The sequence below is a fragment of the Haemaphysalis longicornis genome, unplaced genomic scaffold (genome assembly GCF_048455015.1).
Source record: "Haemaphysalis longicornis isolate Haplotype H1 unplaced genomic scaffold, Haemaphysalis longicornis Haplotype H1 scaffold_10, whole genome shotgun sequence".
Classification (NCBI taxonomy): Eukaryota; Metazoa; Arthropoda; class Arachnida; order Ixodida; family Ixodidae; genus Haemaphysalis; species Haemaphysalis longicornis.
The window spans coordinates 36,653,110-36,669,070 of NW_027526204.1; the positions used below are offsets into that span (position 1 = coordinate 36,653,110).

General features: G+C 47.2%; 1 protein-coding gene across 6 annotated transcripts in view; it reads left to right on the forward strand.

Annotated features, from left to right (window-relative positions):
• The window catches only part of LOC144158379 (uncharacterized), a 156,409-nt gene that overhangs the window by 61,665 nt on the left and 78,783 nt on the right, over nt 1–15,961 (forward strand). For 5 of the 6 annotated variants that reach the window (XR_013320043.1, XM_077689244.1, XM_077689242.1 and 2 more), the window contains one exon: nt 6,080–6,301. The exons of the other annotated variant lie outside the window; for it this stretch is intronic. Coding sequence is in view for 4 of the 5 variants with exons in the window: in XM_077689244.1 (XP_077545370.1) it covers nt 6,080–6,301 (222 nt within the window). In the remaining variant the exon portion in view is untranslated. The remainder of the gene's footprint in view (nt 1–6,079; nt 6,302–15,961) is intronic. 6 annotated transcript variants of the gene reach the window in all.

Genomic DNA, 15,961 nt, shown 5'->3' on the forward strand with positions numbered 1-15,961 from the left:
TGCGCCATCGTTCTATGGTTATCCGTGTTGCTGTAGCGTAATATTCCTTCCATCAGCTCCGCAGTAAAGGCCGTTCCGCGGTACGTAATTAGGACTTCCGGGGCTCCATGTCACAGCACCACTCGGCTTCTGAAGAAATTTGCGACTTCTTGTGTAGTCCCCCTCGGAAGAGCGGTGGTCTCTGCGTAGCGCGTCATGTAGTCTGTCGCTACGACAGTCCACTTGTTCTCGGATCGGGATGTAAGGAATAAGCCCAGAAGGTCCGTTGCAATTTGTTGGAAGGGACTGGATGGGAATGCGATCCGCTGCAGAAGTCGGGCAGGTCTCGTCGGTGGCGTCTTTCGTCGCTGGCAGTTACGGCAGATCCGAAGGTAGTGGCTAACGTCGAATGTAAGGCAGGGCCAGTAGTACTTCGCCTTGATTTTTTTTCAAATGTGCGGGATGTTGCGAGATATCCGGAAGTCGGGTCGTCCTGGCACGTACCCAAAACTTTGTCGCCAAGGTCGGCGGGGATGACAAGAAGATAATTCGTTCTGATTCCGGGGCTCAAATTCTTCTTCACGAGAACGGAGTTTTTCCGGCTGAATGCTGGAAGGTTGCCTTTGAAGGTCCAAGGCACGGCGACGTTGCATCCTTCGAGGTAGTCGAATATGACGCGTAAGTCGGGGTCGGCACGCTGCTAGGCGGGTAGTCGCTCTCCGTCACGACTCCGAAGAACGCGCTGTCTTCATCAGAGTGTTGCTGGTGGGTCGACGGGAGCGCGGGACAGGCAGTCGGCGTCATAGAGTTTCCTGTCGGATTTATAGACGATTGTAACGTCGAGCAACTGCAGCCGCAAGCTTCACCGCCCAACACGTTCTGAGGGGTCCTTCAAATTGGCGAGCCAACAAAGCACATGGTGGTCTGTCACAACCTTGAATGGTACATGTATGGGCGAAATTTTGAAATCGCTCTTTTAAAGGCGCTCTTTTTCAGACGATGAGTAGTTTTTCTCCTCTTTCGACACACCACGGCTGGCAAAGCTGGCTACTTTTTCGCAACCGCTTTGTTTTTGGACGGGGACGGCACCCAAGGCTATATAACTGGCGTCCGTGTTCATTTCCGTTTCGGCGTCTTTGCAAAATGAGCTAGCATGGGCGGGGTTCCAACGTATTTTTGCAGCTCGCAGAATGCTTTTTCTTGGTCTTTTTCCCAGCCTAAAGGGGTGCTATCTTTCGTCAGGCGTGTGAGTGGCTCTGCAATGCGTGCGAAGTTTGCGACGAAGCGCCGGTAGTATGCGCACAGTCCGAGAAGTCTTCGCACGCCCTTCTTGTCTTTCAGCCTTGGGAAGTTCGCAATCGCTGAAGTTTTTGCCGGGTGAGGAAGGACTCCCGCGGCATAGACGACGTGGTCGAGAAGCTTGAGCTCCTCGTACGCGAAACGGCACTTTTCAGGCTTCAGTGTTAGCGCCGACGTAGGAATGGCCTCGAGTACAGACTCCAACCTTGCAAGGTGTTCGCCGAAAGTCCGGGCGAATACAACAACGTCGTCGAGGGATGCGAGGCAGCTGTGCCACTTCAGGCCAGCTAGCACAATGTCCATGACTCTTTGAAACGTTTCTGGCGCCGTACACAGCCCAAAAGGCATCCACTTGAAATCGCATAGGCCGTCCGGGGCTATAAAGGCGGTCAAATCTCTGTCTCTCATACACCTCAATTTGCCAGTAGCCGGTCTTAAGATCCATCGATGAGAATTACTTGTCATGGCAGAGGTCGTCAAGGGTGTGGTCAATTCAGGGCAGGGGGTACACGTCCTTTTTGGTGATTTTGTTAATTCGCCGGTAGTCAATGCAAAACCTTAATGTGCCGCCTTTTTTCTTCACCAGTACCACCGGCACAGCCGAGAGGCTTTTCGATGGCTGTATAATGTCGTCGCTGAGAATGTCGTCGACTTGAGTCCGAATAGCTTCCCGCTCGTGTGAAGAGACGCGTTTGGGGGACTCTCGGGTAGGTCGGGCTCCCTCTTCGGTTATTATTCGGTGCTTCGCTAGAGGTGTTTGACGCAGTTTTCAGTTCGACTAAAAACACTTCCTATAGCGACGTAGCAAAACCAACAATTGGTTCAGTTCTGCTTGCGGTAACGCCAAATTCATGTCGAAGGGATTCGGAAGCTTGAAGGTATCTTGGGGTGCTCGTTCAAATTCGGCAACAGCGATGACGTCACTTCCTTCTTGCGTTTCCTCGAGGAACACAATTGCAGCGCCCTTGTTTAAATGTTTTTATTCGTAGTTGAAATTAGTGACCAAAACGTGGGACTGGCGTTGCTTAAACCGCGCAATGCCTCTTGCGACAGAGACACCGTGCACGAGAAGCAACCTTTGGTCACTCTCTACGATAGCGTTGGCACTGGGAACCGCATCTCCGCAGTAGACGCATCAAGCTTGCTAGGGGTGGCTGGGTGATATGATCGTCGGAGATCCTTAGAGCAGCATGGTTTTCGGAGGAAAATGTTATAGACTTGGCCTGTAGATCAATTATTGCACCGTTGTCCGTCAAAAAGTCTATTCCAGGAAAAATGTCACGGGAGCACTAAGAAAAATGACGAATGGCGCAGGGTACGTTGGGTCGTCTATGGTGACGCGCTATGTGCACGTTCCACCTGGCGTCACGAGGTGGCCTACAGCTGTGCGTATGTATGGACCATCCCATCTGGTCGTAAAGCTCTTCAGCTTGGACGCAAATCGTCCGCTCATTACTTAGTAGACGGCTCCCGTGTTTATGAGGGCGACTATATCAAAACTGTCTATGCACAGTTGAACGTCTCAGGCCGCCTTCTTCGACTTCCGGGTACTTACTAGATACTTTTACATAGATACCGGGTACTTTTACTAGATACCGGGTACTTACTAGAAAACTAGATACTTTTCTTGATGTAGCACATTTATAGGAAACTGAAATTTCCTACGCCCACCGATATAAGCCTCATTGTGAAATACCATCAGCACGCCTCACTGTGGACAGTAGCTACTAAAGCAGAAATTTCCAAAGACACTCTTATTTTTACATACAGGAAATTGACATTTTGGCAGAAAATGATGTCCGAATATTGGATATGTTTGTGTAGATGTAGAAAACAACATTTTTGTTAGTGTTCTCAATTTTGTGTTATTATTTTCTCATCGTACATGCTAACATTGCCGCCTCGATCGCTGCGTCCGCGGACGCAATAATCCAGCGTACCGGAGGACGGCGCTCTATCAAGTGTCATGGTTGCGCCTCTTTCTGCGCCCGCTTTTTCAGATCTGTAGCAACGCTGGTGGATATAAAACCATATTGATTGACCTAATTGATATTCAAGTTGCGTGCGTCGCACCCAGGAAAAGCGGCGGCAGTAAGAATTTTCTCTGTAGTTTCCGGTGAATTGCAGAAATTACGTTGAAGAGACGAACCCTCAGGAGACTTGTGTAGACAAAATGTTTATTGTTGCAATTCTTGATCGAAATTTTGTGAGTGTTAGCTCCTACTTACCAAAATCAAAAAATTTTGGCTTCCCTATACCAGAGAAGTGAAGATAATCACAACATACACGACGGGCATCCTGCCAACTAATTTCTAAAATATGAAGACCCCCGAACCTCTCCCGAAACAGAAAACTGTAAATCGGATGGCTATCTGCGGCAGCGCCACCAAGAGCGAATTGTCTAACTGGTCGTCCAGTTCATTTAGGGTGGTCCTTGCGTGGCCAGAGAAGCACACTAGAAGAATCGTGTGGATGTGGTAGGGAAACGATGAACGAAATGACAGGGTATGGAAGAATCTTTTTTCCGTTGTCTATGCAGTACACACGAAGATAGAATCAGAAAGGATCACAGCATCCGAAAATTTATGCTGTAGTTTTTAAAGGCAAAATTATATGTGCCATGAGGTCATCACCAACTTGTCATTTCTTCTTTCTCGAGTGCAATGCCTACTGTCCTGTTGTTGGTTTGGCCATATCTCTCACCGTGCTAGCTTTAGTAGGCTAGAAGGTCATGAACGTCAAGAAAGTGCTACAATGCCTACGGCAGAACATAAAAACGTTCAATGGTTCATGCACTTTTTAGGCAGAGCTCTGATATTCTCAGGCACTTAAACAGCCTTCTTTCAAAATCACGGCCCCACACCGCGCTCTTCAAAATCGGAGAAGTAATCGAAGGAATACTGCTCGCAAGCAGAAACCTTATAACTGACAACTTCCACCACGTGGAATTTTTGGATGCATTGACGAACAGAAAGATTTTTTTCACTTACACCCAACTCACAGGTCCCTGCGGTAGAAACGTGTTTTATCGCCACCGGCAGAACGTTTTATAAGGTTTCTCTTGCCCCTTTGAAACGCCTTGATGTGTCGTGTGGCCACCTGTTTGTGCGGCTATGTACGGGCGCCCCACTATCCAAATTCAGCCTCTTTCATGCCATCGACACAAATGCCGATACATAGAAGAGTGCAGTGACAGGTGCAGAACACGTTTGCCGTTCATGATTTCACAGGCGCCTCGAATTTCAGCTTTAAAAAAAATCAACCCTCACCCAATGATTTTATACTCAAAACCCGCTGTATAACAAAGGTTTTTGACCACATTGTTCAAACGCGAAAAGCTATGTACGTTATTTTACGAAAAGCAAGCAACTTCAATTTAAAGCTAGTAATACACCACTGTTGTCTATTCTAATTCATGGCATAAGAAGTAGAAATTTTCCGCTTCGCCAAACTAGAAAGACAACGTAGGTCGGCTTTACGGGCCATGGAAGGAAGGAAGACAGGAGTAACACTGAGGAAAAGGAAACAATTGCCCGGGATCAGAGAACAAGCAGGAGTAGATGATAATACGGTTGAAATAAAGAATAAAAAATGAAATTGGGGTGGCCACGTAGCGAGAAGAAAGTACAACCGTTGGACCACCAAGGTAAAAGAGTAGGTACCGGGAGGCAGGTTTGCAAAAAAGGAGCGGCCAATAACTCCAAGAATGGTTGATAGGAGAAAATTCGGAGGCCAGGAATAGACTCGGGCAGCGCATGGTACGAGCGGTTGGAGGTCTATGGGAGAGTTCTTCGCCCTGCAGTGGACCTTAATTGTTTGCTGATGACGCAGAAACATTTCATTTAGCCGCGGCAACATCAATTTGTGCTATAAACGACAAAATACGTGTGAACGTACTCCTGAATACAGTCCCGTAATCACAACCTAGAGAACTTCAAAATACAACATTGGCAGTTTCTCACTATTGCACCCAAAAGCGACGAAATGACCAAGTAGCACTATCACTAATGACATTGCGTTTTTAGTTTCTACCTAACAATTTTCTCAGGGCACTTCGTGAAACAAAAAGCTGCGGGAATGTCAATCAGCTTGAGATAAAGAAAGCAAAACAACTGTGCCGCAACAAAACAATGCACACATTTTAAATGGGGAATAAATGTAGGTTTAACAGACTAGAAATACACAGACATGCGCTAACAAACATCTGGTCATTTTCGTTGGCCAGATATTTGTCAGCGCTGGCAAGTAAATACATTTTTAACGTAAAAAACAAACACTTAACGCACGATCCCAAAACGAAACAGAAATGGCCTCAATTACACCACGTCGTCACTACACCATAAATATTGGGTCCTTATTCACCCCTTCAAGTGTATTATCTCCTTCCGTGGTAAGGCCACGCATCGCATTCTAACGCACATATCGGCGCTCACAGCCTTTTCAACACTTCATGGATTTCCCTTGTTCCGGCATCCTTAATATTTCTTCACGCAAGCGGAGTTTTCTAGATGATATGATTAACGGCATGATGCGCGATAGACTGCAAGGTTGCTTACCGCACGTGTGTTGTGTGTGCTTGCGTGTTCTCGCAGCCGGTCATTCTCGCACACCTTCCTATTCTTCAGTGCACGAGCGAACACTTCGAAGTGGAAAATCATACTACAGGAGCGGATTAACGCGTGTATAATATACCCCGTGCTTGCGCGTGCTCGTATTTGTACTTACTGATAGGGTCCAGCACTCGCATTATAAACTGTTCACGAAAAGCAGGTGGGGATTAAGCTTAGCAATGTCGTCGCAGGCTGAAGGTTCGGTGCTGGAACTACCAAGGGCAGACCTCAAACATGATTCATATACCAGTGAAGAGTGCTGCCCGGTGTGCCGTCTACCGCCCGGCAAACCTTCTGGTCGTGTAGCAGCTTGCGGAGCCCACCGCCTTGAGAGCTGTGGTCATCTACACTGCATGCCCTGCCTGATGGTCGCCGTTAGGTTCGCGGCCTTGCCTCTTACCTGTTTTCGCAAGGTAAGTTCCACCCCCTGGAGTAGATCATCCCCTGTTTGGAACCTTGCTGCATGACAAAGTTTTTATAATCCGTTATTAATCACGCACACCTAAAATGAACAATGTCGATTTTGGAAGTAACGTAGCTGCTGATACGTCTGGGTGCTAACGAGCGCAGGTAGGGAAACCCAGAGAATTACTTTGTGTGTGAATGTAAATGCCACTATTTGAAGTCCATAGAGTCGAGAGGGCTATCCATTAATAAATTTTTTGGTACAATCTTCCCCCCAAAAAACGCACTTAACAGAAGGCGAAACATTAAAAGAGACGACCTATAATAAACGTTCAGCCACAGTGGTTTTGTTCAATACCAAGTAACATTTGTGCTACAGTTAGATGTTGCAAATAAGAAATTGAGTAAGCAAATTCCGCAAGCTAGAGTTGACAAAGTAAATGCAGATATCAACTTTCCAAAAAAATTCAAAGACCTAAAGTTGTGAGTAAGCTATTTAAGGACCTAAAAGTGTGAGTAAGGTGCATATTGGCACTAGCCCGCGCACTAAAAAGATAAGTGCACAGGACATTCCAGCTATCATAGGCCGTGTCTTAAGCAGAACGAGTGAATGATAGAAGCATGTCACGCAGGTAGTCCGGTTCAAACCTTGGCTTATGGGGCAGTTTTTCTGCGATGTTAATATGTGGTCCCATCTCTCTGGTTATTCGGTTTATCAGCTGATAAAGAATGCGTCCTACCGGTAAAAGGATAAGCAAAACACGTTTCTTTGAAAGGTATGTCCAGGAGCCAACATTTTATACTTGTTCCAATGGAATATCCCTCGGGATAGCTTCAAAACACAGTACGTAGGTGTCTATGCATGCGTCTATGTAAGTGGGATTTTATTTATGTGTATGTGTGTGTAAGTTTCTGTATGGGTTGTGAATATGCTAAACAAAGACGATAAACTCAATCTGTGTAGGGAAAAAGAAAAGGGAGGTTACTGTAGCGAAAGAAGACCAGCGTCGGGCCTCCGATATGGTGATCGAGTCGATTAGCGAGGCAGTGAGCGCCCCTCGATCCTCCTCTTCCTTTCCTCCTACCGTCGCCCCCTGCCTGCGCTTCTTTATTTCTCAACACACTCCCGCCGCCGCCAAGTTGGTTAGGATCTAGCTGGCAGCTGCACGGGAAGTGGCGAAGTCTGCGCCCCACTACGACCAGTTGTCCGGCTTCCGTAGCGGCGCATGATTCCACATTATCTATGCTTGTAGGCTGGCTGGCGGATCGAGCTCGGTGCCGTCGATCTCTGTAGACAGCGTTGTCATTCGAGCGCAGCAGTACAAGCCCATAGCCAGCGTCACGGTCTACGAGCGCTTCCGGAGTTCCTGGATCAAAGTGACTTAGAGATAAAAGCGAAGATTGTGAACGTTCATTTGATCAACCCGAAAGAGAGACCATGCTCCTGGTTTTCGGTCGCAAGCCAGCCGCCAGGATCAAACGGGCACAGTTGATGTAGACTGCTAAATTTCCAGAGAGCATCACGGTAGCGTAATAGCATTATCGTCGCCTCCACGTCTGATAGTGCTTCCATGAGGAAATATGTGTGTTCCATCGGCCTGTCCATTACTTTGCGACCCATAGGACTTCACTCTCGCCGTTCCCAAACAGGGTACGAAGGTTCGTCCTAAATCGTGTTGCGCTTGCTGAAGAAGGGTTCGTCACCATAGAAGCATTTGTTCTGCTTCGACACGAGGTTGCCTCCCCACGGGGCCTGGACGAGTGCAGCTGAAGCTCGCTTCCGCCGTCGAATCTTGCACACGGAGCGTTGGAGCAGCATGCGCTTCGTTATCCCCCGAAGCGAGTCCACCTTCTGCACGAAGCGCGTTTTCGTTTCTGGACCCAATGACAATATCTTCGACTCGAAACCGGGTTGCTGAACTGCCTGCAAAACGAGAAGTGCGTCACCGACGTAAAGGTCGCAACAGGGACGCTCGGAGGTCTCCAAAACAAGAGTCGCATCATGGACGCTAAGGCTGTCCACAACGGGTCAGACGTCTCTCGAGCGGTAGTCAAGTCGTCGAAGCGAGGTTGCGGAAAGGCTGTAGCGACGTCTCTGACGTGAGAGCTGTGCCGGCGACGCCAGCGCTGCGGCAAGGCCGGTCAGACGTCTCGGAAACGGTGGTCGTGTCAGCGACGGCGAGGTCTCGGCAGGGCCCTTCAGATTTCTCCACAACGGAAATCTCGGCAACACCAGGGTTGGGCGGTCGCGGAAGCCGCTCTCCCGGGCTGAGCCCCTTGGGGTTTTGCTTGGCATCCTGTAAGGCTGCACTGGCTCCGTCGTGGTTGTCCTGTTATTCTACCGCCGCATCAGTCATTTCCCAGACAGGCGGCACGCCACCCGGGACCATTGCGCACGGGGCCTCCTCGGGAAGCGAGCACATAGTCGAGGTTGCGATTCGGGTAGTAAACAGCGCCGCCTGAGGTTTAAGGACGGGGCTTGCGGAAGAGTCATGGCTCGCGGAGAAGCGTACGCGCGTTCGCAGGGCGCAGATACGCTCGTCACAATCGATCACTTTCAAAACGTCAACATCAAACTCTTCACCCTCCAGGTTCTCCTGAACTTGAGCGTCGAGTTTGTGAAGGCTCACCTGGTCATGCAAAATGAGGTCGAGGACATTTTGTCTGTCAAAGGCCGTTGCTACCTGGCTCCGCAGCAAGGCGTCGAGGACTGTCATGGTCCCGGAGACGGTCGCTCGCAGGACATCTCGGCGAATACGAAGAGCGTCCATGGTACTAGTCGATGAATCAAGACGCTGGGGTTTCGAATACCTATAGGAACAAGGGCGGGCTTGGGCACGAGCCGAAAGGGGCGGCGACCGAGGGCAACGCTTCCAGGATGAAGCAGTACGAAGGTATCCAAGCTTCGCGTGCCTCGGAGTCACTGCGCCGTCGAACGTAGATTCGCTCGGGCTCCGGTTCCCGGGTTTCACGGCACCAGAAAATGTGTAGCGAAAGAAGACCAGCGTCGGGCTTCAGAGGTGGTGATCGAGTCGATTAGCGAGGCAGTGAGCGCCCCCGATCCTCCTCTTCCTTTCCTCCTACCGTTGCCCCCTGCCTGCGCTTCTTTGTTTTTCAACAGTTACTTCATGCTGATAAGGTTCAGAGGCTCAGAATGCTTGTCGGTGTGTAAAGGATTTTTCGTCATTTTACGGGTTCTAATAGATTTTCCAATGGTGTGCAAGGGCGGGCAGGCTACTAAACCGCGTCTTATATTCGCTGCGTTGTCGTCATTTGAGCGGGGCTGGCGCAGTAGCCCTCTGAACCCACACTTTTCTGCGGCACCCTTTATCGCTACCTACAATGCACCGCTCCTACTTACCAGTGTAGGCATGGGTCAAAGTATAGCTACTCCAACTGTAAAGCCAACCAATCTTTTGCTTCTGGCCCGAATGTCCAACGAGACGAAAGATGCTGCGAGTCGGAAGGTGTAATCCGTCACGTGATCGGCGAGAAGACAGGTGCTCCGAAACGAAAGATCCAATCAAATCTGGATGTCCACCGAGAGGAGAGATCCACAGAAGACAGAAGATCCAATCGATCCTGAATGTTCATCGGGATGAAAGATCCACCGAGATGAAAGGTCCAACAATAAGACAGATATAGTGTACTCATTCCGATCAATCGAATAGCGGTGGCTTTTTATCAGTTGAGTAAACTTTACCTCATCAAACTTAACAAACCGTTTTGACAATTGTGTTATTCTTATGCATGCAGGTCTCTGTTTTCGTATATGTAACCTGTTGCACGTGAGTGCATTATCCCGTGATGTTATGGTCCATTTCAGTAATATCGTTTTTCGATAAAACAGACAATAAAGTTTTGTTTTCAGTACTCCAATCGGTAAGAACCTAATTCATTGGTTTCCTCAGACACAGAGTGGTATCATCACTAAATATACGTAATGACTGGCTATAAAAACCACAACATTTTGATAGTTACCCGTATGCTAGAGAGACAGAGTTCTTGGACTTGACATTTTATATGTAATGAACGCATGATATATCTTATTGAGTTGGCCGGGGCACTGCTAAAACTTAATTCAAGTTAAGCTTGAGCGGAATAAACGTGCATACAGAATCAGATCGAATGACAGCGAAATACATGAGTGAATCGGTGCAGCATCGGCAACCAGTCCTCTCACTCTTTCGCACCGTTGTTTAAAATGGAGCTGCTTATTACTGTACAGTTGTAGTGCTCTACAGTTGTAGTGTAGGATCGAATATGCTGTAAAGAATGGAGGTAGCCTGAAAGCAGTGAAGAGACGTCTTGGCGTGGGGAAAAATCAGATGTATGCACTTAAGGATAAGCAAGGCAATGCCATCACAAATAGAGATAAAATAGTCACAGTGGCCGAGGAGTTCTATAGGGATCTGTACAGTAGCCGGGACATACAGGATAATGCCGAACGAGACAGTAGTTCAGAGGAGATAAACATCCCACCAGTAACGACCGAAGAAGTAAGGAAGGCTTTGAAAGAAATGAAAGGGGGCAAAGCACCTGGTGAGGATCAAATAACAGCAGACCTCTTGAAGGAGGGCGGAGAAATTGTACTTGCAGAACTGGCAAACCTGTATACGGAATGCCTAATGACCGCAATGGTGCCGGAATCTTGGAAGAACGCGAACATCATCCTAATCCATAAGAAAGGCGACATGAAGGACTTGAAAAATTACAGGCCGATCAGCTTACTGTCAGTCGTCTACAAGGTATTTACCAAGGTAATCGCTAACCGAATCTCTGCAACCTTAGATTTCAGTCAACCTAAAGAACAAGCAGGGTTCCGTAAAGGTTATTCAACAATGAACCATATTCACACGATCAATCAAGCCATAGAGAAGTGCGCTGAGTATACTGAATCTCTATATATAGCCTTCATAGATTATGAGAAAGCATTTGACTCGGTCGAAACCCTAGCAGTCATTCAGGCATTACGGAACCAGGGGGAAGGTGAGCATTATGTAAGAATACTAGAGGATATCTACAATGGGTTTACAGCTACTATCACGCTCCATAGGGAGAGCAGTAAAATACTTATAAGGAAGGGGTTCAGACAAGGAGACACAATCTCTCCAATGTTATCACAGCATGCTTACAAGAAGTATTCAGAACGTTGGATTGGGAACAGGTGGGTGTAAAGGTTAATGGAGAATACCTCAGTAACCTCAGATTTGCTGATGACGCTGCCTTGCTAAGTAACTCGGGGGACGAATTGCAAAGCATGCTTTCCGCACTGGGCGAACAGAGTAGAACCGTGGGCCTGAAAATTAATATGCAGAAAACTAAAGTAATGATCAATAACCTCGGGAGAGCACAGCAGTTTGAGATAGGTGGTGAGGCAGTGGAAGTGGTAAGCGAATATATCTACTTAGGCCAAAGTGTGAGCCCTGATCCCAACCGTGAGGCAGAGATAATTAGAAGGATCAGAATGGGGTGGGGTGCATATGGCAGATATTTTCAGATAATGAATAGCAGCCTACCATTGTCGCTGAAGAAGAAAGTGTATGACAGCTGCATCCTACCTGTACTCACCTACGGGGCAGAAACTTGGAGGCTCACTTAGAGGGTTCAACTTAAATTGAGAACGACTCAGCGGGCAATGGAGTGGAAAATGATAGGTGTAACATTAAGGGACAGGAAGAGAGCGGAGTCGGTCAGGGAGCAAACTGGTGTAAAGACATATTGGTAGAAATTAAGAAGAAGAAATGGACTTGGGCAGTGCATGTAATGCGAAGGCAAGATAACCGCTGGTCATTAAGGGTAACAGAGTGGATCCCTAGAGAAGGCAAGCGTTGCAGGGGCAGCAGAAAGTTAGATGGGCAGATGAGATCAAGAACTTTGCGGGGAGAAATTGGTCACAGTTGGCACAGGACCGAGGTAATTGTAGAATAATGGGAGAGGCCTTTGCCCTGCAGTGGGCGTAGGTAGGCTGGTGATGATGATGATGACGTGTGCGGCAGGCGAAAACGGATATGAGGATGACAAACGTTTTCGCAGTGTTGAAATTCAGCTTAATCTGGATATTTTCAGAGCAAAAGATTATATCAGGCTTTTGTGACAGCTGTTGGAGGGGAAGGAGGGCCTACGGACCAATTTACTCGGCGTTATTATCTTAGGTGTCGTAACTCCCGAGCTGAATGAACGTTGCTGTTTATGCTTCATTATCGCTCTGTTGCCTTCTTTTTACATGATGGGAAAAGCGACTGCCTTATCCAGAATTCAAGCTGAATCTTCATTTTCACTAGAGCAAAACCTTACTGATGCGCTAAGCTACGATATTTTAGAAATAAGCGGTTTTCAATGATATTGTTATGTAGATTCATTTGTAATATTTATTGTTTGCAAAACCAGCAATACGACGCACTGTTCTGAGCTCCGCGCCGAAGGTTCATACCAATCTCCGACTTTCTTCATTTTCCTCCAATCACTGAACTCCTTGGAGTAAGTGGAGCCCACTAAGAGTAGCGTGAACATTGCACACGCGAACAAAAAGAAAATAAGTTTGCATTATAAAAATACTCCACAACCTATAAATTCTTGGCAAACCACTTTTTTTATGTGGTTAAGGTCTTTTTGTATTTGCGTTGCATAGACAGGCGCAAAAAAACTTTGTCTTCATCGTTTATGCAGTCGATAATGCCGTATTTACAATTCTTGCACGAAAGAAGAAAAATACCATGCGAAATCTGCAGCAGTAAGGCGAAATGACCTTGCGATGTAATGGACGACAACCAAGATTTTAACCTTCCTACATGCACAACTGTGTTTGTTTAAATGATGTTTTTTAGCAAATCCTTTAGTGCAATTCGCAACATGTGTGAGAGTATAGTCATTGTGGCTATTTTGTGGAAGTCCAATTAGTGTCGGTTTTGCGTGGAGCACGCCCACGGCTTTCAAAGATATCTGTGATTGCGCATTAGCTTTATTTCAGGAGTCCCAATGAGCCCTGGTCACATGTTTTTGAAATGAGTTACTGACCAGATAAACCGAATGAAATATAGAAATTCGGGGAAAAACAGTGGACATGAGTAGCGCAGGACAGGGGCGGTTGGAAGTGAATGGCAAAGCCATCGTCCTGCAATGTCCCTGAGTAGGCTGATAATGATGACGACGAGGATGACAGTTTCCAGCGAAGAAGTATTGTTCTGTATAATTGACGTATTACACTTCGCCGTAAGCTGCAGATGCCTGTATAACTGGTACGTATGAATAAAATTTAAATCCAATTGAAAGCGAAGTAATGTACGTAATAGGAAAATAAAAACAACTGAATTTTTCATCGTGAACAGTCAAACCTTTTCACAGGGTTAAATGTACATCGGTCTTCACACGACCACGCATTTCTGTTCGACAATACTGCCCGAAGAAACGGAGTAGCTGCTGATAAGGTTGCTGCAGCGGCTAGGGAAAGGCCTACTGTACAAAACCATTATTCAAGCAATGCTCTCAGAAGATCCAAGTACTGCAATCCAACAAGAAAACAGCAATGCCCGATATGACGGAGGTGGGCCTCAACATATTACTTGTTATTTGTAGGCCTTGTTACATGTTACCGAACACTAATTTGATAAAGAACAAAACGAGTGGTATCCACTAAGCGGGATCAAATGAAAGAATAAGAGGCCTTTTTATATTGTCCCACTGTGTTCAATTGGCCAATTCGCCGACAACGCGGCGGATAGTACGGAGACATTGAGAACCGTAGGTGCGGAGGGGTCCCGAGGTTCACCATCTCCGATGAATTGAAGCACCGAACTGAAGCCAGTAAGTTCACTTCAGCTCATCCTGTCTGTATGACACGATACTTGTTAGCTTGAAGTGGTGCAAGGAGGTTTATCCCGCCTGTTTCTGCAGTCAACTACAAAGGAATAATGGGTCATGAGGATTGCTGCAATATGATTAAGGCGCGACCACGAAAAATGTCACAAACCATGTACGTATTCCACTGTGGAACCAAAACCGAAGCTGCGTCGAACTCCTCAAAAGCAAACCATAAAAACTACATTAACCGAATTTCATTTGATGCCAATAGCACTAAAGTTGTTCCTAAAAAATACCATTCACACAAACACAACACCTTATGCATGAAATTTAAAACGATAAGAATGGTTCGATAGTATTGCAAAACAAGTTCGCCTCACAGGAAACGTCACGGGAAATGGTAAGGAGCATTCCGAAAGCACATCACTCTGGAATTTATTTCTGGAAACCAATACAGAACTGGCGAGGTACGTGCTGCATTGGGATTGGTCGATGCCGAAGAATTTAAACTTAATGTGTGTGCACTTGATTTATTGTCGATGTCATTTGTTAGAAGAAATTTTAGTACTACTGGCAACAAAAACATGTATCGTAAAGTAGCTCCCGCATGTTTTGGATAGTGGTTCCAATCAGTTTCGGTTTTTGTTCCCCACAAAAACATGCTTGGCGGTCATAGTTATCACTGGTTGGATGTCGTTGTAGGCTGCATGATAAATCAGATCAGGATGCCAGCCCGGCATAGAATCGTAACGTTCACTAGTTAAAGCGTACGTCGTGGCCGCACGCCCTCCACGCCATCAGAGATGCACAAATGCACAACTGCGAGGCGCTTGTCCCTCAATTTCAGACCTTGCGTGGCTCGTCTCTGTGTCTTACGAGGCGGAGCTCCTTGTCGTCCTCCCTTACGCCAAACCAAGAAATACATTCAAATACTCCTTGATGGCCAAGCCATCACTCTAAGACCCAGCAGCAAGATCCTGGGCCTACATCTCGAGGCTAACACCAAGAGTGACGTCTCCTTGGAGCGACTCAAAAACAGCATTAACCAAATCATACACGTGATCAGGCGAGTTGCCACCAAGAAGCGAGGCCTAAAGGAATCTGGTACCTTTCTATTAATTGAAGCGTTTGTCCTCTCGAGAGTTACTTACGTCAACCCCCTGTCTTCTTCTCGACAAGGAAGACATAGAGATGATTTATAAATGATTAGAAAGGCAGTCGAGCAGGCCACTGGTCTTCTCATGAGTGCGTCCACACAGAGGCTGCTTAGCACGGGGCTCTACAACACGGTGGAAGAGCTGATAGAAGGCCATCTTTCTAACCAGAAGGTCCGACTCAGAACTGCGATGGGTAACCACATGCTTCACCAGATTGGCTTGGCAGCCCAGAATGGCACTCCGCTGAGGTACTCCCAGACTCTTGGCGACTAAAACTAAAGATGCTCCCTTTGCTTAGAAATATGAACCCCTCACATGACGAGGGTCACCGAAAAGCACGGGCTCAAGCGGTAAACACCACCCTCGGTGGGAAGCATGCAGTTATCTACACAGACGCCTCCAAACATCGAGGGCAGCAATATGCCATCATCCTGGCTACCGCCACAACCAACCTCCTTGCGTGTACCTCGCTTAGGACCCAAGAAATGACGGCAGCAGAAGAGGCAGCCATCACCTTGGCTCTCGCTCAACCAGGGATTCGGAGGGTAGTCATGAATTTTTCAGCAAGCCTACTGGAATTACCACTAGGGTTGGGTGTCCTGACCTGCACTGCGCGTGCTAAAAAACCACTCCCCAAAAGGTTCCATTCAGCTCGTCTGGACACCTCCTCACGCTTCAATGGAGGGCAGCAAATACGCCCACCCAACAAGC